Genomic DNA, 22,189 nt, shown 5'->3' with positions numbered 1-22,189 from the left:
GAGCTCAGATGTGATGTGATGAGGTATGTGGATCCCAGACACGGAGCGTCAGTTTATGTAGGAATTGAAAATACAGGGATTTTTTCACTGCAGGAATACGATTTATACTAAGCATATACATTAAGGAGTAGTGGCAGCAGTGTGTTTTCCTTCTGATCTTGTCATCCTTCAAATTTCTGTTATTATTCTGATTACCTTTAGGCAAGACATCCTCTTGCCCCTCTCCACTCACATTGCATTTCTCAATAGGACACTGCAAGAGGGGCTTAGCCCAGGGTATTTGTGGTCCTGAATTCCCTTTTATGCCATTGCTGCATGGTGTACTCTGAACTCATTCCTGTAAGGTACTGAGCTTCTGGGCCTAACCCAGTAAAGCACTTAATGACATATGTAACATTAGGCATATAGAAGTATTTCCATCATCTTCATGCCCGTGCATTTAAAGTAGAGCCTGTACTTGAGTACTTCACTGGATTGGAACCAAATTGCTTCCTCTTGGAACTCATTGTAGGTGTGTAATCTCTTTAGCTTCGCTTTGCCTCTTAGGCCAAAGTTCTCATTTGCATTAAGTTTTAATGCTGGATTAGTCTCTCATTGAAAACTAGTAATTTTTAAGATCCTTGCTTAGCAACTTTATCCAAAAGTATGTGGCTGCTACAAATTCTGTGGAATTTCTCCATATGAGAAGTAGGTAAGTCCATTTTTGTTTTGTGCAGTAGTGTGCACAGAGAAGTTTGTCCTACTTGGATGTGTTTATTCAGGACATTGGCACTACTTGATTTCCAGAGACAGGATTTCTATCTAGCAAGAGGCAAGTGGTGTTTTAGATGAAACTACTCTGATAACATTTTGCAGTTTCATATTCAGCTTTTTTTTTTTCTTTGATCCACGTGTCTCTCAGTTTTGAACATATCTACTTACATGCACTATCAGGGTGTATGTGTTACTGGACTCTTTAGCATATCCTACATATACATAAGTGCATCTTCTTCACAATCTCCTTAGTTAATAAATGTGCATTTGCCAAATCTCATTCTCAATTTCTTTTCAGAAACCTGACTGAGTGCTTACAAACACAGGAGGAATGCTGGAATTTGTCACACACTTGCTGTGGGAGTTAGTGAACTTTAAGAAAGGCTTTTCTTCTGTTGTTCTGTGACAGAGCAGGACCTACAAGGATCTCAGGTCTCTCACAGACAAGCCAGGATGTTGTGAGTCACAGCCAAGTAGATGAGTAGGAAAAGTGTTCCGATTGGAGAACATCAGCAGGAGAGAGATGTAGAGTGTTATCTAACACGATAATGACAAATACAGAAATTGGTTTTGCCATTAAAAAAGTTGCCTGAGAAGGAAAGGACTCAGAAAGATTCAAGAATTCACAATTTTTCAGGTAGAAAATGCAAAAAAAAATTGTTAGGTGTGTATCTGTAAGAAAGAGAATTGCTGTAGTTTATATTGTTTTTTCGATTATGTGAAAAGGCTAAGTAGTTGTGATAGTTAGTAAAAAATAAGCTATCTTGGTTGGATTTTCATCTATCATTTAATGCAAGTAAAGAGTTGTAGCAGTCTGTTCTTTGAACTTTTTCATTTTTCAGTGGTTGATACATATGAGGGTTGATACAATCCTAGCTTGTGTAAGCTCTACCAAAATGAGATTTTGAAGTCAACAGAGTCACATCAGTTTAATTACTGCTTTTAATTTGCAGGAACAACATTTGAATTTGTGTGGTAACTCGTTCCAGAGTGATCCATGGTCTATTATTTAAGGAAAGAATTACAGACTTCTAAATATAATTTTGCAACAAAATTGTTCCTGTAATTAATTTTGTAGTAGTAAAGTCAATCTCATGAGTATTGCGGACTGCTAGCGTTACATCTGATGTTTGATGGGTTTCTAGAGTTAGCCTTTTTGAATTGAATGATTCTGTCTCATTACAATGAATTTTCAGTTCATCCCTGTTTAGTGTGGGAAGTAAAGCCACCAAAGACTTGTCAACTCTCACGCTCCAGGGATGGGGACTGCACAACCTCTCTGGACAACCTGTTCTGCTTGATTGCCCTCATAGTGGTGCTTTTTCATCTCCTGCTCACTAGAAACCTGCAGTGTTTCAGTTTGTGTCATTATCTCTTGTTACCTTACATACACTTTGTTTAAGAGCCTGGCTTTGTTTCTTTGGTCCCTCTGAAATTGTCTCTTCTGTAAACTGAACCCACCCAGTTTTGGAAAAGGCCTGTAAGATCATCCACGACAAAAGTATGTCCCTAAGCACCACATCTACAAGTCTTATAAATACTTCAGATTTGTCAGGCATGATTTATTCTTGGTAAATTTATGCTGCCTTTTCTCAGTCACTTTGTTCGTTTCTTGTGTCCAGAAATGGTTTCAAAGAGGATTTTCTCTATAATTCTCCCAGGAAAAAAGTGAGACCTCCTAATGTGTAGTTCCCTGAAAAAAAATCTTGGTTTTTTGAATATTGGTGCAGTATTTCTTTTTATTCAGTTGGAGACTTTACCTGATCTCCACACCTTTTGAAATAGGAGAGAATAACCTTTCAGCTTCATCAGACAGTCTCTCAGCATCTTCCTACAGATCCCATCTGTCTTCCCTAAAACTTGTAAAATCTGAGGTTTCTTAAGAGATCTCTGGCTTAATCTTCACAGTACTTTTAGTTTCTTTCCTCCTTGTATTCTGTGTGTACAAAAGACCACAAGATTTTGCTGGTGAAGTCCAGAGCTATGTCTGTATCCACTGTCAGTAAATCTCCTGAACTATTCAGCATCTGGTGTGCATTTTCATTGTTCATTCTTTTATTGCTCATGGAAGAGCAGAAAAAGAAGAAAAAGAAGAGTGGAAGCTGTTCTTGTTGTCCATACTGTATCTTGCCAGTTCCAAAACCAGGTGAGCTGGGCTTTTCCTAACCCCATTCCTGCATGTCCAGAGACTTCCTCCTTAGTCCTGCTTCCTCCTCCTTTATGGTGTTCTGCAGTGTAGTTCAGTCACGACTTCCCTGTTTAGCTAGAGGCCATCCCGTGGTATGTCTGCTTGTTTTCCTGAGTTTTGTGCTTGACAAAGATTGTCCTGAAAGACCTGCTAGCTTACTTGAGCTGTATTTCCCTTCAAAGCTGACTCTCAGGGGATCCCACTGACCATTTCCCTGAACCCACTGAAGCCTTGTCTCCAGCTCTCTGCTCAGATTATCACATCTTCAGTCAGTTCCTCCTGGTTTTTGAGTAGCAGATCCAGAAGAGCATCACTCTTGACTGACCGCAGAGGTTAACATAGCCTGGAGTCTCAGCTTATTCACTTTGCCCCCAGAACTGTGTAGTCCTGATCTGCACTAGGCCATGGCTTTGGTGTCCATGTGGATGTGCAATAATGGGTAGTGGTCCAAGGAATGGAAAATTACCACAGTCTTTCTGTGATGAGTAGGGTCCCCTAAAAAAAGCCCCAATGAGTCCCCTAAAAAAAGCCCCAACCTGTTGTAACAGTATGACTTTAGCAAATGTGTGCCTTCATCCCTCACAGTCACCCACCACTTCCTTTTGCTCTCTGCTAACATGCTGTTCAAGCTCAGTTGGTTTCAAAGCCTTCCTTAATGGAGCTTGTTCTCCCTCACTGGTTATTAGGACACTTTACCACTTCTGTGAACTTAGATCTGAGGGCAGAGAAGGACTGTTTTTGCTGATTCAAGAAGTCACTAGTTTCTAGCTTCCTCATCTCAGGAGTCTCCATCAGCATCTCACTCAACCATAGCCTCTGACTGTTCTTCCTGCCTTGCATCATGAGCCTCAGGATTTGCCTCTGCAAGGTCTCAGTGAAGACTCTGACTTTCTGGTCATCCTTGATTTTTTGCAGCCTACTCACCTGGACAGGCCTGTCCACCTAACACTGCTGAGCTATGCACAAATCAAAAAACTTCCTGGGAATAAAATTTTGGAACAGTTCATGTTCTCATTCCTTAGCCCTAATAAAGGCTTGCTGCATGCCCCAATATTTGTTACCCTCTGATAGAGTAAGAATTGGTAGAGGTGGTTAAAGGATGGTGAAGTTAAGAAAGAAAATAAAGTTCCAAAAGTTCTTTTTCCCCTAGGAAAAGCATCAGTTGTTTCAGTGTTGACTATTGCTATACACTACTTAAAAATCTTGTGTCCTTTTGTATAGCTGCATTTGTTCTTTCACTGGGATGCTCAAACCCTTTATTTTTACTTTTTGGACAGCTGCAAATGATGAGTGCTGCGTGAGCTAAAAATGCGGCCCTTTCCTCTGAGGCATGCAATGTAAAATAATCAGGAGGAAATCAAGACAGAAAGTAGAAGTGTGAATATGGTTGCTGCAGCTGGAGTCATATGGAGATACATCTGAAAATGAAGTGCCAAACAGAAAATTAGTATAAATGCCTTCCATGCCAATAACCAAACAACTATAGACTTAAAAGGACTACAGAATAGAACAGAGGATGAAACTGAAGAATTAAAAAAAGGGAGGTCTTACAGAGTGGTATTATCTTTTCTTTTGCTTTTCTTGCTTTTTTATGTGCCTGAAAATGTTTTAGGATAGACAAACAGATGACCATGGAGATGAACGACTCTTCTAGTGTAAAGGAAGTTTAGACTGTAAATGCATTTTTAAGAATGGATTTAGCTGTGAAAGAAGCAGCTTGGGAAGGCTCTACAGTGCTGTAACCTCATTAGTCACAGTGGAAGAGGTAAAAGGGCTTGTTAAAACAATAAATGGATGTGGAAAAGTGGTGACAGAAGGGTGAAAGCAGCAGCTGCACCCTGGAGGAAATGGGCAAACTGAGGAATAGGTTTCAAAAGAGAGAAGGCAATTTTTATTGTGACTGTCCCCCCATTCTTGTTCGTATTAGCTCAATGTCGCCTTGACCCTCCCTCCAGCAAGCAGAGGGAGGGGAGGAGACTTCCACACTTGTCAGTATTGGTTCTTCAGTCAGATGAGGAGGATGCACTGATATGACACTGGTTATTTTATTAGTATGTGGGTCAAAATAAAATCTGGCAGCAAAGCTTTTCAGAAACTGGGTGAGTACTCCTCTTTTCTGTGATCTTGTACAGAGTCTGCAAGGAACCTAGGGTAGTTTATCTCTCTTACACTATTACATGGTGCACTGTAGAAAAACTATTGCTAATTTTGGCGGAAATGAAAGTGTGTAAGCTCCATTTCCTCACTCCCTAACCTGAGTGAAGACTCATTGATTGCACTAATCCTGGAGTTTTATCTTCTGATCTATTATAAAGTGAGTTAACTTTTTCCACCTTAAAATGCTTGCAACCACACCCTGCCCCACTTCCCTGTCTAGCACAGACATCCAGGGTACTGGATTCTCATGGCCAAGTGAGTTTTACCAAAGTTCTGTGCCAGTGCATGACACTTCCCTGTGTCTTCTTCCTGCTGCATGAAAAAAGAAACAGTGACTTTAAATATGAAAGTTAATCAAGTCTTCTTTTATTCCAAGTGGCTCTTCTTTCAAGCTAATTAAAATAATTCGGATGAGTGAAGAACATTTTAATTGTCTTGGGATTGCAGTTCAGAAAAAATAAAATATTTCTAGTGGAAAGACTTTTTGGGATTAAGCCAGCATCATAGCATGCAGGAGAGTTGAATTCAGCTGTTACCGTGTTACAGATTTGCTTCATAACTTTGAGAAATGCTTTCACCTTACTTCTAAATGTCAGTTTTGATGGTCCATTCCACACTTTGTTTTGTGCATTTAAGTGAAATGGGCTCTTGCACTCAGAGGGTTCCTGTAGGTTTAGGAAACTGTCCTGGAGGCTGAAATTCTGGACTTGGTAAGCTAGCCTACAGGGCTTGTTCCCAAGGAGCTGGTCTTATCTGAGCTCTTGTCTCCCACCTCTCCATGCCTGCCACTCCTCTGTGCCAGCTCTGGTGTTTGTGCAGCCACATGTTCATGTGATGAGGAGCATGACTCAAATAAAGATGTAGGTAGGTAGATTTACAGAACATTTTCTAGGCACATCACTGCCTTAACTAAGCTCATTGGTAAACATTATACAGGGAAAGTGAAGTAAAGCTTGCCTGGGGTTGGACCCACTTGGAGAGCAGGTGGGATCACACCTTTGGCAATGTCTACCACAGAGACTGACTTCAAAACCGAGTTACTGCTTACTAAGGAGACACATGGGCTTCTAGGGATTCCCGCTGGTAAATGGTCCCATTCTCACACATGTAGATTTCCTTTCAACAGTCCATCATCTACAATCAGAGTTTTTTGGTTTGGTTTTTCGTTCCACAAGATACAGGGATTTCCTGCATGATGTTTTTTTCATGGGCTGCTTGCATGTATTTGCTACTTAATTTCCTTCAGGTGGGATGGAGAATTGAGGGTAACGTGTTGATTTTAAAGCTCACACAGCTACATTTATGTTCTCCATGACATGAACTTTATATTGCTTTATCTCATTTTTATGTTTATGTAATACACAAGTCTCTACTTCCTCTAGTGTCATGGAAGATGAAGGTTTGCATTTTTATACACACAGACACTCTTTGTTTGAAGTGTCTCCTTTCTCCAGAATATTTGCATGCCTTTGAAAGTGGTTGCTGAGTGTATCTAGCCTTCAGGTGATGGCAAAGCATGGCTTCATTGAGAAAAACTGGAAATTCAGAATAAACACAGGACTTAATGTCCCAAAAAAGAGAAATCCTATTGCAAAGTAGCTTACTGCTGCTACTCTGAGTCTGTATCCCACTGAAGTCAGTGATTTAACAGCAGCAGATATAATATTTGTTACAGATATGGCCTGTTGTCAGATATGAAAAACTAGTTTCATGTGTAATTTCCAATAGTGTGTTGCTCTGAAACTGTATCAGAATTGGAATGTTGCTCAAAGTGTTGTCTAAAGTTGGTTCTCTGAGAAACTTTCCAAGGATTCTTCTTTTCCTCAAAGTTTTGGAGTATAGGTCAATGATTTTTTAATATGTTTTTCTTATATCTGATTCTCAGGAGGCACGATCAATCAAGAAATTACCTACCTTGATTCACTCTGGATTAGTAGCTGTTTATGGCACAGTTGTTTTGAATCATATAGTTCTCTTTTTGGGAACAGATGATGGACAGTTACTCAAGGTAAGCTGAGTGTGGCAGTTTCCTTCTCCAACAGCTGCTGTTGTGTTCAAGTGGGTAAATATTTCCTTGTTAATCAGTATATTATAAACAAATATGATCCCCTGAATCTTTGGTTTTTGTTTGTGGAATAACTGCTGTATGGTCATTTGGAGAGCAAGATAACTTTCAAAAGCAATTAGGTAGCCCACTAAAATTCAAGTAAACATCTCATTAAAACCCTAATGGCCACAGTATTAATTTACAGACTGTGGAGTTATCAGTTATTCTGCCTTGTTTTGATTTTTTTTAATCCTTGCTTTGGTTTTTCCAGTAGAAATATTGTTAGATTTTGGAAGGGTGTGTGTTTGTTTCCTTGTTTGCCTGTGTGATGTGAAAAGCTGCCCATTAGAGAGGAGAGTCAAGATTCATTTTGCCTTAGCTTCTGAATAGTTGACCTACACTAACTTAAATCCATTGCTTGAAAGTGAAAGTCGTCTTATCTCATTATCAAACATTTCAACCATCCAGTCAAATGTCTTTTATGCTTTAATTTTTTCTGGGTTTTGTGAAAATGTGCATTTCCTGCCTACACTGCAAAGGATGACTCTCATTCTTTGTCTTTATTAAGCAGACATTTGGAGAGGAATATAGGAGAGACATTGAAAAACTTTGTCCATTTGATTTCATTTTGCTTTTGATAATGAAAGATGAAATTGAAGTCTTCCATGTCTCCTTAACACAGTGGAGACAGTGAACACATTTCCCTTTTTTAGTCATGAAAAACCAAAGTTGGTGTGCTTATTGCGTTGCAAAATAAAGTTTCTGGGGTGTCTGGTTCCCTTGAATTCTGTGCAAAGGGTGGTAGAAAATAGTAAAGTTGGGCAAGGTAAGTAAAAGAAATATCATCTCAGGTGTATACTTCGAGAAGCCACAAAGAAATTTGTGTAAATTCCTTTTTACTTTATGGGTGTCTGAATGTTAGTTTGTTTTCTGAAGGCTAATACTTTCTTCTCCACTGATAGGAGTAAAGGGTTGTTATTTTGGGATATAGGCATTTCTTCCACATTCAGTTTCCAAATCAGTCAGTAACAGGCTTGATGGAAGGCATGTTTCATATGCTAAACCAGCGCCAAATTCAGTGCTAAATGTGTCTGGCATAGATTTTGTTGAAATTCTGTTCTTATGGTCTTTTCCTTCGTCCTTCTACAGTGTGAGAACCAGTGCAGTAAGTGAATTGAATCATGGCACAGTAATTCATCTCAGAAGCTTTGATGTAACTGAAATTAGGCTTTTGTTTAAGACATTGACTAATCAATAAAAGAACACGGGAATAATTCAATTACACATGTTTTAGGCTATTCTTAATGAGGAGATGAAATCTAATTGCCCAGAGGTTTTGTATGAAATTGAGGAAGAAACTTCCATTTTCCCCAAACTACGACTTGATCCAGTGAATCATAACTACATCTATCTGTCCTCTGCCAATAAAGTAAGTACAGCATTTAATAAAATAATAAATCCATATAAACTACTGCTTTAAGGATTTCTACCGCTTTATAAGTGAAGCATCGGTTTGTGTCAGAGTTAGATTTTTAATACGCAAACTGCAGTTACCGACTTTCCGTCTAATATCTGGTTATGTTGTATAAGTTTGGACTGCACTCCTGCAGAGCTGGAAGAGCTTCTGCTGTCATGGTGCTGCCCAGTGTTGCTATGATGCAGCAATACCCTTAATTCCATGGTTATTTTATGCCATTCTGCCAAGAGAGTGTTTGTTTCTGTTTTTCCTGGAGGCAGGGAAATGCAGATCATGCAAAGCCAAGCTTAAAGATAGCAAAAAAACTTGTACATTCTTTGGAGACAAAGCAATCCTGATGTTGGTAGGTCAGGGTTTGCCAGTCAATTAAGAATTTTCTAAAGTGGAGAAATCTCTTAATTTGAGAGATGGCTTTGAAGCCTTAGTTCTGATGAAATCAGCGATAATGCTGTTATCAGTGATAAAAATCCCATTGTCTTCAGTTAGGCATAGACTTCAGAAGAACAAAACAGAAGGGCAAATAGAAGTGAGCAATGTGTGTGTATAGTGAGGCCAAGGAGTTCAGCAGAGGCTGAGAGCTGCTGCACGTGAGCAAACGTGTTGGAGCTGCACGTGGAGCAGTGAGCATCTCCCAGGAGCCACTACAGTTGTTGCAGCACATCTTGCAGCAGGGCTACTGAGCAGCAATCAGAAAATCCCTTTGTCGGGCCAGCAGTGGGAAAGATGGCATTGAAAGCTTAAGGGCTTGCGGTCCATCTTAGCTGAACAGGATTTCACCCAGTACTTAATTACTGTCACTTGAAATAAGATCACTTTTCTGGCAGTGAACATAGTGTTTTAGCTTGCTGTTATAGAGCAGGGGTAAGTTGGTAGGAGAACCCCTGACTGATATCAAACATCTATCACAAATTTAAAAGGAATCAAAGTCTCAGTCAAAAGTATACATAGATATTCAAAGTAAGACTTGAATTTTCTTTAGCTTTGATAAAAGACCAAGTTGTTATAGAGGAACAACATCTTTTAGGAATAAATGCACTTCTCTGATTTTTTTTCTTTGATTATTTTCTCTTGGAGCTGAAATAAGGCTTCTACATTGTCTTCTTTAACTTGGTAGTAATCTAAGATTATGACTGGATTCTGAATTGATTATCTCACACACTTTCAGATAAATTGAACTTTACAATATATGGATGGAAAAAACAGTAAATATAATTTTGCAGGAAGCAGTGTATCCTTGTTTCTGTTGACAAAATATGGGAATTTGTAATTCTTGCAAATTGGTAAAATATGGTTTGAATTAGTTTTTCTTACTAAGATCATTAATTCACATTGTTATTAATCACATTATTTGTATCTGTATTCAGTATTTGTAATCAGCTTTCTCTTTTTCTTTTTCCTTTCCTTTTCTGAAAATGGCTGGCTAGGATATTCAAGCTGAATGTACAAGTATAGATACATACAATATGGCCACAATTATCTACATTTACTTACTGAAATGGCATTTTCATGCATGCTAAGCAGTTGCATGCGTTTGTTCTAGTGTGCACATGCAGTAACCTGACATGGTGATGCAAACACAGATGCATTTTGTTATGCGCATGCATTTTTGGATGCACCTTCATCAATCATTTAAATATCTCCATTCGGAGGAGAGGAAAATGGTGTTCTGCTAAGCAGAGCATTATTTGTAAAATATGCCTCCTTTCTCTTATTATCTGTACTTCACTATGCTGATCAGTCTTTCTTGCATTAATCTGCCCATGCTGGCCTTTGAGTAGTAGAACCAAATTGTTATTGTCAGAGGTGTTTCATTATCTGATGGCAAAATACAGTGTGTGCAAAATAGGCTGCATATTTCTATCCAAAGGTCTTCTGGCAGAGGGGAATCCATAAGGAGACTTCCCCAGAGGGATTGTGCTTGGTTGCTGTCAGATTTTTAATGGTAACCTTCAAGTTCCCTGTTTATGGAGGCTGTATTAATTCGATGTGTTATTGCATTCTTTGGTTTCAGGTGAGAAGAATATCAGTTGCAAATTGCGGTAGATTTGCTTCTGAGCAAGAATGCTTATCTGCAAAGGACCCCTACTGTGGGTGGTGTTCTTTCAATCAAAGGTATCTTTTAGTATTTTAGACTGTCATATAAAAGCAGAGCATTACTAGTCAGTGTACATTTTGACTGGCTTGGGACTATTCAACATCAAAATTGTATCTACTGATTTTTTGTGGAATCAGTCATAGCCATAATGTGAGACACTTTCTTGTCATGTGAAAGGGAACTTTTGAAAGGCTTTGTAACCCTCAGATTTTTGATATCTATCCATAAAATATATGTTGGGCTAAGAATAATAAGAAGAGATATTTTGATAAGTTTATAGTAATAGGAAAAGATATATCTGCTTTTAGAAGAGATATTTTTGTTTTTTAGATTGAGAGATAAAATTGTATACTTGTCCTTGAAACATCTTGATAGCTGGGAGCATTTTGTATGTGAGAAAAAGAAGAGTGCTTACTTGTCTTCTATATTAATAGTTTGTTTTTTTGGAACCACTGACTTTGGTTTAGGCCAAAGGGGAATTTCTTTCTAAATACTTTGTTCCGACATTCGAATCATTCATTTCGACATTAACTTTGAAGCAGGTTTGAAATCTATTTTACATCTGGGGCCTGGGCTGGAGAAATTCCTGGGTTGTCAGGCCTAGTCTTAACAATTGCAAGCAAGTACATCATGTAAAATTAAAAACTTGCAAAGGACCATCCTAAATTTGAATAGGCTTTTTGTCCTTCCTGCCCTGGTTGTGCAGCTTCCTGGCAGTCTCATTTTTTGCTGATAAAAATACATCTGCTCATTTTTGTCATGTGTATGTTTATGGACAGGTTATACTTATTTGTTCTGGTGTTCACATCACCTTTGCCTAAATAAGTTCCTCCTCCACTCTCTCACACTCACCTCTTTAATGTTTTTGTGAAAGCAGTCTCTCTCTGTCTTTTCATTTTGGTGTGCTGAAACATTGAACTTCACTAAAGTCCTCTCACTTGAGACACTCCTTTCTTACCTCCACTCCAGTAATCCTTCGATGAAATTCATGCATCCTTTTAACAGAAGGATGGCCAGGACTCTCAAAGTGTTCCAGAAGAGATTTCAGCTGTGCCTTGCTTAATGTTGTTTAATCAGTCTGTCCAGGAAGCACCTTAGTGTGTTCTGGGATCACAAACGTCTTTTTCATGACAGCATCACATTGATGGGCCACAATCATCCATGATCAAATAATGCCCCCAGGTCCTTCTCTTTCTTTGTTGTCTTTCCAACTGATGAGTTTCCAGTCTGTAACACATATGGGTTGTGAGATTTTTATTGCTGTAGGTACATGTTCTTGTACTTTATGCTTTGAAATGTCATTCCATTTCAAGGTTATCCAAGTTTTCCTGTGTGATATTCTTATCTTCCTTTGCATGTTAATGTTCCCAACTCTGTATCATCAGCAGATGTCAACAGTGTAAACCTTATTTTATGCCAATTTGCCAGTGATTAAAATCTTAAACTAAAGTGCCTATAAGATGGATTTTTGAGGAATTCCACTAGTAGCCTCTTCTAGAAGGTTAATACTGCTCATTTTGGTTTGTTACTCATTTGGTGTTAGCGTGATTTTGCTGAAGATCTGCTACTTTGTGTTTGCAAAGGTAGTTATTGGAAGAGAGTAGGTATTTGTTCTGTAATGCATTTTCTTCCAACTCTCTTTTGCTCCCTTGATAGAAGCTGTGTATGTTACAGTGCTAAGCTTTTCAGGCTTTTAATTGCCTTATAAAGAGATTGTGAATAACTCTTATTACTCAGTCAATCCCCTGCTTATGAGGGAAACCACGAAAAGTTTCCGTTTGATTGAAACAGAAATAATTTACTCTTTTGGAGAAAAAATTAATTACTATAATACGAGTCTTGTTCAACACCCTCATAATTTTTTACTGTTAAATATTTAATGTCATTAAATATTTGGCTTGATGAAGAGACACCTCTGTAACTTTAGGAAAAGAGGGAGACATTTTTAGCCAGTATTTTAGTCAAAGTCCATATGTGTCTACTAAAGCAATATATTCCATAATAATTTTGAGATCAATGATGTGTTCTACTTTTACAGGGAAATAAATTTTCTGTAAAATAAAATACACACTCCAGTTTTATGTAAAATTTACTAGCAATGCTCGTTTTTCATTTTAAGGACGGTGTAAATTAAAATCCAGTCCTTTAATGAAAAAATGTGTACATCTCATTGCAAGTGAAAACAAAATGAAACAAAATGTTTCTACTGTTCCTATTTCTACTCTTTCTTCCATAGGGACATATATTAATTCTCCTTTTCACTTGCAATCATTCAAACCAGTTAGTCACAACATTGTGCAATCTCTCCTAATGTTTCTAGACTTTTTGTGGATGAATCAGATTTGCCTGAATTATACTGAAATGCAATTCAAAGACAAGGTATTGATGTTTTACATACATTTTCCACATGGAAACAACACAATGTATTATCTAACATGACCAGAGTTACTTTTGCATGTAGTCAATGTGTGGGACGTCAGTGGACTTCATTCAGGGGTTGGTACACTGGAGAAAGAAGGAAGCCTCAACTTTCTCTGAAAGCATGTTCTCATTCTAATATGTTTTAGCAGGACAGAGAAGGCTAGGATCTGTAGTTAACAAAGATTAATGAAGCAGAGACTTAAGTAAATACAAATGAACCAGTATGCATAAGTATTGTGTTATCACAGTGGAATAAGAGGAACTCAGTTCCAATTGTGTAGAGAAATCTTTAGTACTAGAAAGAACTAGTTTGCTATGGAATATTAAAAAAAAATTTGACTCTGCTTTTCTCTGGACACATATCTAGGCATGTCTGAAATCTGATCCAAATGTTTCATACCTTATACCTTCGTACTTGTATAAGGTCCAGTTCACCTTTCAAAGAAAGCCAGACTTAGTTGCCCGAGTCTGTATGTTAATTTTCAGACTCCTGTGGTTCACAAATAATATTTATCTGCTATATTCATTCATTTGCAAGTAATATAATTTTTTTAAAAAATTAGAGGTACTACAGAATAATTTCATCCTTAGGTGAGTGTAATTATTTTGCTCTTAGCCTTTGCAGGGCAATTTTGAGAATTTATGCTGAGGGGCATCAGATGTGACTGATTCCTATGAAAATTACTGTTCTCCACAGCACACTATTAGAGTGTTAAAGGTCAGCTCTTAAAGCAACAAAAGATGCATTTTTCCCCTCACATAAAGACAAGCATGACCCTGGGTCCTGGGAGGCATTACTGGTTTTGCTATTAAACTCTCAGATTCTTCATTGCCAATGAGAAAAACAGGTTCACTGCTTGTGTTCCTCAGGCAGTCTTAAGAAAGCAAGTGCCTTCTTCCTGGGACAGTTGCAAATATTCAGTTTGATAAACAGTTTTTAAATATTTCAATATTAGCATCACTGAAATGCATACACTTATTTAGTGCCAAATACTGCAAGTATGTTGCCTTGAATCTTTACCATTATAATCCTCACCCTGTCCAAAACTGTAGAATGTCTTTCTTTTGTCTTTCCTCGTTGCCAGTGTGAATTACCTGCCTGTATGTTTCTGAGAATGTGGTTTATGCACATCTGTTGATGACAGATTCTGTCTTCTGTGGCTCTAAAACTGTGGTGCTAATGAGCCTTTGTGATCTCAGTAGGGTGAAGAGAGATATAAATGAGACTGAAATTCACCCTAGCTCAGACAGTTTGAAATATGTCAGGCAGATATAGTCCCAATTTATTACAATATCATTATGACCTGAATGTATTTGGATGCAAAACCCCACCAGGTTCTTGTCCAGCAGGAGCTCAGTTTCCTGAGTTAGACCACAAAGGAAGTGACCTTGTGCTTAACTGCATTCCAGTTGCCAACATCTTGATCTGCAGAGAAGATGACTTTATAGTTCCGAAGATTTGTGGGATTATTTTGGGCATTTTGGAATGTGGTGGATATTTTTGTTGAATATGTTGTTCATTTTGGAGGGAAAACACATTGTTTATGAAATATGTTTTTACAGTGAGCTCCTAATGAAAAAGGCCCATACTTTGCAAGTGTGAACTCATTTCCAGTTTCTAACAAAGGAATGGTTCATGCCAGGCAGATGTCACTGTTCATAGGATTGAAGTTATATATATGCTTCTACATTTGGTAGAAAAGTAGAATTAAAACTATTAAATGTTACATTTATTTATAAATATTCAATCTTAGTATTAAGATATTAAGATATATTCAGTTAGCACTTACTTGTCTTTAATTGCTAACTGTATGAAATTACTTGGAGTTAGTCTATGAATTGTTCATTAGCTGTTGACAGCAGACAGCATTTTAAGGATTCACCTTTCAAACTCAATTGTCCATCTAATTTGTATGCCTATGTTGTCTTTTTCTTATAACATGTTTTTAATATGTGTAATTTTTGTAGTACTTATGTAGCTCAGTGTTTCCTCATTCTTCCTTCATTTTTTGTTGCACTGTGTGTTTCCTATGATTTGGCATCCCTAACATTTGTATTTACTTTGAGCTATCCTAATTCTGAAAGATATTTTGTACTTGAAGACAGAGAAATCTATTTTGAACCTTTTCAAATCCGGTGTTTTTATCCAAATGCACTGACAAAAAAGGGAAGGATTACCATTCATATCAGTGAGTGACAAAGGAGATTAGAGAAGAGGATGCATCTCATCAACTATGCACATTCACAGTCTAGCTTTACATTTGAGCTTCCCTCCCATCCCTTCTTATACCCTCTGGAGAGAACAAGCAGCTTCTATAGTGTGTTTCATTTCATTTTGGTATGAATGTCTAAAACAGGGTAGGTGAATTGTACCCTAAAGAGTGTATTTCCCCCCACAGAGTGTGGAGGGGGGCTGGGGGGCAGCTAGCGGAGCAGATCTAGAGCTGTACAGTGGAACAGTCAAGTTGGCAACAATAAATTCCATCCCGGGCTACCAGTTCCACTGTTACTGGCCAGGCATCTCGTGTTTGCTTGAGTCCCATTGACTTAATGAAAACCCTCGAGCATATATCAATGCAGTGTAATTAATTTTGATAAGCAGTAGATTTTACTGATTGTTTTCCTGAAGCTTTTTGCAGTTATAACCATATTTCTGTAAAAAAAAATCAATAGTGTTCCTGTAAAAAGTCAATAACTTTAAATAAGTTGAAGTACAGTGTCTGAAGTTAAAGGCACGATAAGGAGGCTAGTATAATTTTATGTATACTTTTAGGTGCACATTAAAAGAAAATTGTACACATTCAAACAGCATAAATGGTTGGTATAACATTTCACATGCACCTGATAAAGATCTGAAAATCCTGCTAAGTTTCCCTGCCAAATATCAGGTATGTACACCCAGTTTTATGTGTGTTTGTTTATTGTGACTTAAAGTATGTAGTTTTGTTCCTTATTGCAGCTTGTCTTCTTCTGTCGCCATGTTCCATACATTAGTTCCTCTTACCCCAACAATTGGCAAATATCTTGGAAATCTCAGTAAGCTCAATGTGTAAATTAGATAGACATTCTCCTCCTCTCCTATGAAACATATCTTGAAGCTGCACTTCACGATGCTGAGTCAAAATTTCAAATATTTACTATGCTAACATTGCTTGGAAATCTTTCCAATTGTATCACTTATCAGCTATTTTAATATTTCCAGTAACTGTATATCAAGTGCAATATGGAAGTTCTGAGCTTTGTAACAAGTTAGAAAACATTCAGTGGGACACATATGCTAACACAAATTCTTAAGTGCTCAATATTAGTCTTTACTCTGTTCACAGCACACGCAGCCTTGAATATTTGATTATCAACTATTGTGACTGGCCACCTAATCTGCACACTATTGTTTCTGATTTCCTGATTGAATACACTAATGTAATCATATTTGTAAAGCACTCGCAGCCAGAAACAAAGGATAACTCATTACAATATAAGTTCTGTTTCATAATTAAGTGATCTTTGGTTATGGATACAAAAGATCTCTCTCTGTGAAGATTCTTACTTAAATATTTTAAACACAGCAAAATTCTAGCTTTAAACTCCAAAATTATTTAAGATTGCTTGCTAACATACCATACAGATCCATTTTATTTCTGGAAGTAAGCAATGCTGTTACTTTCAGAACTCTTTCTGTATTGCTTCTTCAGTTGGAAGAGTCACCCTCCTTTGAGAGTTTACCTAGTGAATTGTTCACTTTCACCACAAAAATTTTCATTTTGTACATTTCATAGTTTGTCATTTTCTGTAGAGACAAGGTGATGACTTAGCAAATATAACAAAATCCCCATTGTATTCTTGTTTTTATTGTTTTATAGGTTGTTGTGACTGCAAATGTAAGCAAAATCCTTACTTTCTGTATGATAAAAATTGTAACAACAGTTGAAATATTTTATGAAAACGTAGTGCTGAAAAATTCATCCTGTTTCTGCAATCTAACCACTCCAATGATAACTGACAACGGTATGTTTTACTATTAAATGTATTTAATGCTTTTTCACTGTCCTTTAATACTAGGCAGTACTGTATAAATACAGGCCTAATGAGCGTGAAAGTACGTAATGCTTTTTATTAAATGTCACTGAAGAAAAATAATTCATATTTTGTCGAGTGTTGTGAGTATAATCGCAGTGTTCTTGGTGATTAAAGTTTTGTTAATATAGAGTCCTCTGTAGAAGTAATAACAGACATTACCCTGTGGCTGGAAGCAGCTTCTTCAGTTGACCCTGTGGCAGTGCAGTGCATTAGCATTAGAATATTTATTTACATGGTGCCATTAATAACTGTCTAAGGAAACTTAAGATAACTGCAATGACAATCAAGCTGGCTGGAGCAATGGAAGCAGTGTTGGTCTAATGCTTTGCCTTGACAAATTAACCCATCTTAACTCTTCTCTAATCTGCAAACAGAATTTGTTTTTGCAAGAAACCATACTGGCATAAATAAGAGGAGAATCTAATTATGAATGTCTGTACAATAAATAATCTTAACATTTAATTAACTGTTTCAACCTAACTTAAACACTGTGAGAAAGTGATTGTGCAATGTGGAAGATTAGCAGAAAAATAGATGGTTCAGGGGCAATTTGGTGGGTACATCCTTTTGACTTGATTTCATTCATCTTTCTGAATTATTGGTTGAATCATGTTGCAGTAATGACACTGACACTGCTTTGTTCACCAGTGGTTCTCAGAGTTAGATACCTGAGCAGTTTGTATTGGATGCATGATGCTTGTGATCTGGTTTGTGTATCTAATGGACCGCTACAAGTTTTAGAATGAGGTGGTAATTTGCTGAATGTCTAGACTTTTGAGCTGTTCTTTTGGCTTTGGTCTCAAGGATCAGATCAAAATCCTTCACAGTGGAGTCTTATTTGACTAATGGTAGGGCAACATCCCCCTTGCATTTCTTCAAGAGTCTGTATAGAAGCACAAAGCTTTTTTTTAACAGAGATTGGCCTTATAACTTCTTAAAGTTGCTTATGTTAGAATGCAAGAGTTTTAATGTAAACTAAAGAACAGATAGCAAACACAAGGATTCCCATGTGTTTTTAAGTGACTTGAAGAGGGAACAGAAAACAGACGCATGCCTTGCCTCTATCTCTCCCTCAATAATATAGCCCAAAGGACATGGAATACTGTGCATGAATCTGATTCTCTTATAAAAACCTTGGTACAGGAAGAGGAATGAAATTTACCAGGTATTTTCAAGGACCCATTGTTCTGAAGAGCTCAGTGCTACAAAGAGCTCTCTCTCTCTCAGGGACCCTTGGCCCTGAAGAAGGTCCTTTGGAATATTTGGATCAGAGTAGGCTGCATGGGAAAAACTCCTCCAGCATCACGGAAGTGTTGTGTCAAGTTCCTGTCCAGCATTGGGAATTCAGAACAAAAGACTGTCACTAGAAAGTGACAGCTGGAGTGATATCCATGAGTATTTTGATCCATTAAGCCTTCTTTAGTAAACATTATTGGTGAATTTTTAAGAGGGAAATGTCCTTTATTGGCCCAGTCCCAAAAGCCATGTTATCTTGTAATTTTGGAGTATATAGCTTGGTTCTCTGTCGTCACAGACTAAAGCTTTGTCTTAATTCCATTAGCAGGTTTTCAGAGAACAGTTGTTATGGAAGCCAGCTCACCTTGCCTGTGCTTTGTGCCAAAAATGAGCCCTTTGGCAGGTTAACCAGAAGGCTGTGAGGGTAGCTTGTGCCTGCCAGTATTTACTGCTACTCACGTGCTCCTGTGAGCTGAGATCTCTTAGTGGATAATTCAAGTGTGAAGTAACAGTCTATTTGTGGTATCTCCTGTAAAGTGACCTCAGTTTCACAAGAGGATGCACTTGCAAAACACCTTTAGGTATCATTTCCTGGAAAAAACATTTTGAAAATGCCTGCTACTCAGTGCAGCCTAATGCATTTTAAAAGGTCAGTGCAGACCATACAGAAAATAATAGGTTCCATTAATTTCAACACAGACAGAATCAGGAAAGCATATTTGACAGTATTGTTTTTAAAGTATTTATACAAGCTTAAAAGTAAATACAAACTCTGCCAGCAGGAGATAAATTCCTTACTTTTACTTACTACTTCTAGTGAAGTACTTGGAGTATTTTACTCTTTCTGTAGCTCATGGCCTGAGACCTTTCTCATATATTGATTTAGGCAAGTGATTTAGGCAATTGTGTATCAACATGTCAGATTTCTGCTGATAACTAGATTTCTGCAGATGCAAACAGGTGCTTGATGAAGGATTTCAGAATGTCTGTCTATACTCATCCACCTCTTTAAGCATAAAAATGCTGTTAAAGTCAGATTCTGCTATCCATTTGGTAAGGTGTTTGAACATATGAGTGGTCCCAAGGGCTGTTTCTAACAAGCAGTTCAGATGAACTTTGCAGTGAGCACCCAAGTGCCATGCTGCCTTGTGGAGGTAGGAGATACCTGCATGAGCAACACAGATGTAGCCAAAGCTGGCTTTCATCTAAACAAGCCAGCCTGTGATAAAGACAAAGGGTTTTCTACCTTTGCAAGATAGATATACTTAAAATCCGTGTAACTTTTCTGGATTAAAAGCTAGCTACTTTCTAGCATAGAGAAGTCAGAAAAGTCTTCAAACATGGGTTTCATTTGATCCCAGGCAGCCATTCATTTCACAGACTACACATCTGCAGGCACACAGATGAAAGAGACCATGGCTTAAGTGGTATATATCTAATTCTACTGTTGGATGTGGTATTCTGCTCATAAGGGAAGATACTCTTTCATACCACAGCTGCCAGTGAATTGTTGGTATAGTAATTGCTAGCTGAAATAATGGCAAATTGACTCATGCAATCATAAAAGATTTAAATAGGATGAAAATTGCTACTGCATAGATTACAAAAGGAGACTCTGAAACCAAGTCTGTGAGACAGAAAGAGAGAGAAGTATGGTATGGTGGGGTCTCTTGCATTAGAACAGTCTACTGTGTTAGAAGACTTGAATTCCGGGTCTGATTATACCACAGTATATATCACTCTGTGCTTTTTGAGAGATGATTTTATATCCCTGCTTCACAGTAGCATTTCCTTATCTATATCCTGACAATAACATTACTTTTATTTGTCATGCAATGATGGTATCAAACTTAATTAATATGTGTGTATAAAGCATTGGCATAACTCAGCTGAAGAGTTCTGTGGAAGGATAAAATCTGGTTATTTTTATCAGTCAAAAGCATGAGTGAATGTATAAGAGAAGGTGCATACCAAGTATAGAACAGCTACTTTGAGTTTTCAACTCAGATTATTTCTGAACTCTTATTTCTTCTAATATCCGTCATATACCTAACATGTGCATTTTTCCAGATTGTCTAGTTCTTGAAGCATCACTGTCCTCAAGCTCTTGGAATATCACACAAACATTTCAACTGAAAAAGTAAGAGTCTGATTCTTGTTAAAGTTCATTGTGGGGTTGATGTGTGTGTGTGGGGGAAAGTGACTAAAGTCATTCATCATTCTTTTTTCTTTTTTTTTTTTTGTATTTATCAAGGAACTACATGGCACTAAAGATAGTCAGATCTGTTTTCTTGGCCCACTTCCTCCTCCTTCTCTTTTTTTTTTTTCCCATAAAAAGCTACTTCTTCTGATGACTCCCTTATTTAATGGGACTGTGGAAACTAACTGTAGGAGAGTCATTACAATGACTGAATTTATGACAAGTGCCTGAAGAGATAATAAAGGATGTCACAATAAGATTAAAATCCTTTTTGTCCTTGTGTGAAAGGTGGGCTCCTGGTACTCAGTGTAAGGCCTAGATTAGAGAAGTCAAGAGATTTTTTAAAATCACTTTGTGAAGCTGTTTTAAATTAGACCCAGATGCAATTTAAATATGCTCTATAGGTAACATGAATATAATTAAACCAGAAAGTAACATGTAATCTGCTAATAGGAATAATGAATACTTATTCTTCTTTACACATTATTTTTCAGGCTCTCTGTTGAGAGCTGGCAGAGGAAGCATTCATGCCCAGTACGTGGCCTAACACTTTATGATAGGTGGTTGTTAATATTTAGAAAGATCTGGCTAATATATACTGTAGGTAACTACAGTGTTCCCATTCAGAATGCTCCTCCCCTATGCAAAAAGGCTAATTCGTGGGATGAAATAAAACTCTTTCTTTTTGGGAAGTGGCATATCACTTCCCTGTCCCTGGAGGAACATGGGGAAGGAGCTGTCTTTCTCAAAATCAGAGCATTTCTCAGCGTGTTTGGAGAGGGATTGTGCTGCTCTTGGCTCTCTTCCATATTGATAGAGGCATTGCAAAGCAAGATAGTGACTAACTAGTTTCAGAACAGGCACATTTTTTGGTAGATGAAGGCTATAGCAATGCTTTCTAGCACTACACACATGGAACAGAGGTTCAGATAAGCTGGAAAAAATCAGTGATGGTTTTCTGCCCTTTTATGGTTAAAAAGTACTACCTGGCTACTCAATGTACTGGAGTAAATCATAGTAAAATGTAACCCAAAGTGTTTCCTCTGCTTCCTACCTTTTTTGAAATTAATGACTCTCAGCATCTCAATACAGATTGTATTTCATACTAAATTTATTCTCACAATAAGTACAGCAGAACAATGGGCTTGGAGGGTAAGCAGACTTTTGCCCATCCCATTACATGTTTGCTTGGTTGTTCCCTTGGGTTTATGCTCTTTTCTGTCACTTGAAATTTGACATTCATGACTGAATCTAGATTGAGTCCCTGTGTCTTACAAAAACTCTGTTTCTGTGTTACCAGCTGCTCACGGTGTATACACAAGGGTGAGTGTGCCAGCTGTGAATGGATACGTGTCTCTCCTGTCACCACCTGCCAGGTGAAGTTTGTTGGGGAAAACTGGAATCCCCTGTGATGCCTTTTCCTTGTATTTTTTTCATCTGAGCAGCAATCTGTCTCTTTTTTATCCTGACATGGTGAAATGCTTATTTTTTTCCAGAATGATTGCAGTGCAGCTGCTTCCAAGGGGATCACCGCTGTG

General features: G+C 37.7%; 1 protein-coding gene across 1 annotated transcript in view; it reads left to right on the top strand.

Moving 5' to 3' along the window:
- The window catches only part of PLXNC1 (plexin C1), a 70,680-nt gene that overhangs the window by 4,042 nt on the left and 44,449 nt on the right, over positions 1-22,189 (top strand). Inside the window, exons 2-9 of the mRNA XM_030959795.1 lie at positions 6,984-7,106; positions 8,440-8,574; positions 10,634-10,734; positions 15,912-16,026; positions 16,999-17,143; positions 20,522-20,591; positions 21,952-22,027; positions 22,148-22,189. The exon at positions 22,148-22,189 is cut by the window's right edge and continues 12 nt beyond it. Coding sequence (XP_030815655.1) covers positions 6,984-7,106; positions 8,440-8,574; positions 10,634-10,734; positions 15,912-16,026; positions 16,999-17,143; positions 20,522-20,591; positions 21,952-22,027; positions 22,148-22,189 — 807 coding nt within the window. The remainder of the gene's footprint in view (positions 1-6,983; positions 7,107-8,439; positions 8,575-10,633; positions 10,735-15,911; positions 16,027-16,998; positions 17,144-20,521; positions 20,592-21,951; positions 22,028-22,147) is intronic.

The sequence above is a fragment of the Camarhynchus parvulus genome, chromosome 1A, assembly GCF_901933205.1.
Source record: "Camarhynchus parvulus chromosome 1A, STF_HiC, whole genome shotgun sequence".
In the NCBI taxonomy this organism is placed as follows: domain Eukaryota; kingdom Metazoa; phylum Chordata; class Aves; order Passeriformes; family Thraupidae; genus Camarhynchus; species Camarhynchus parvulus.
This window is presented reverse-complemented; position numbering and strand designations above follow the sequence as displayed.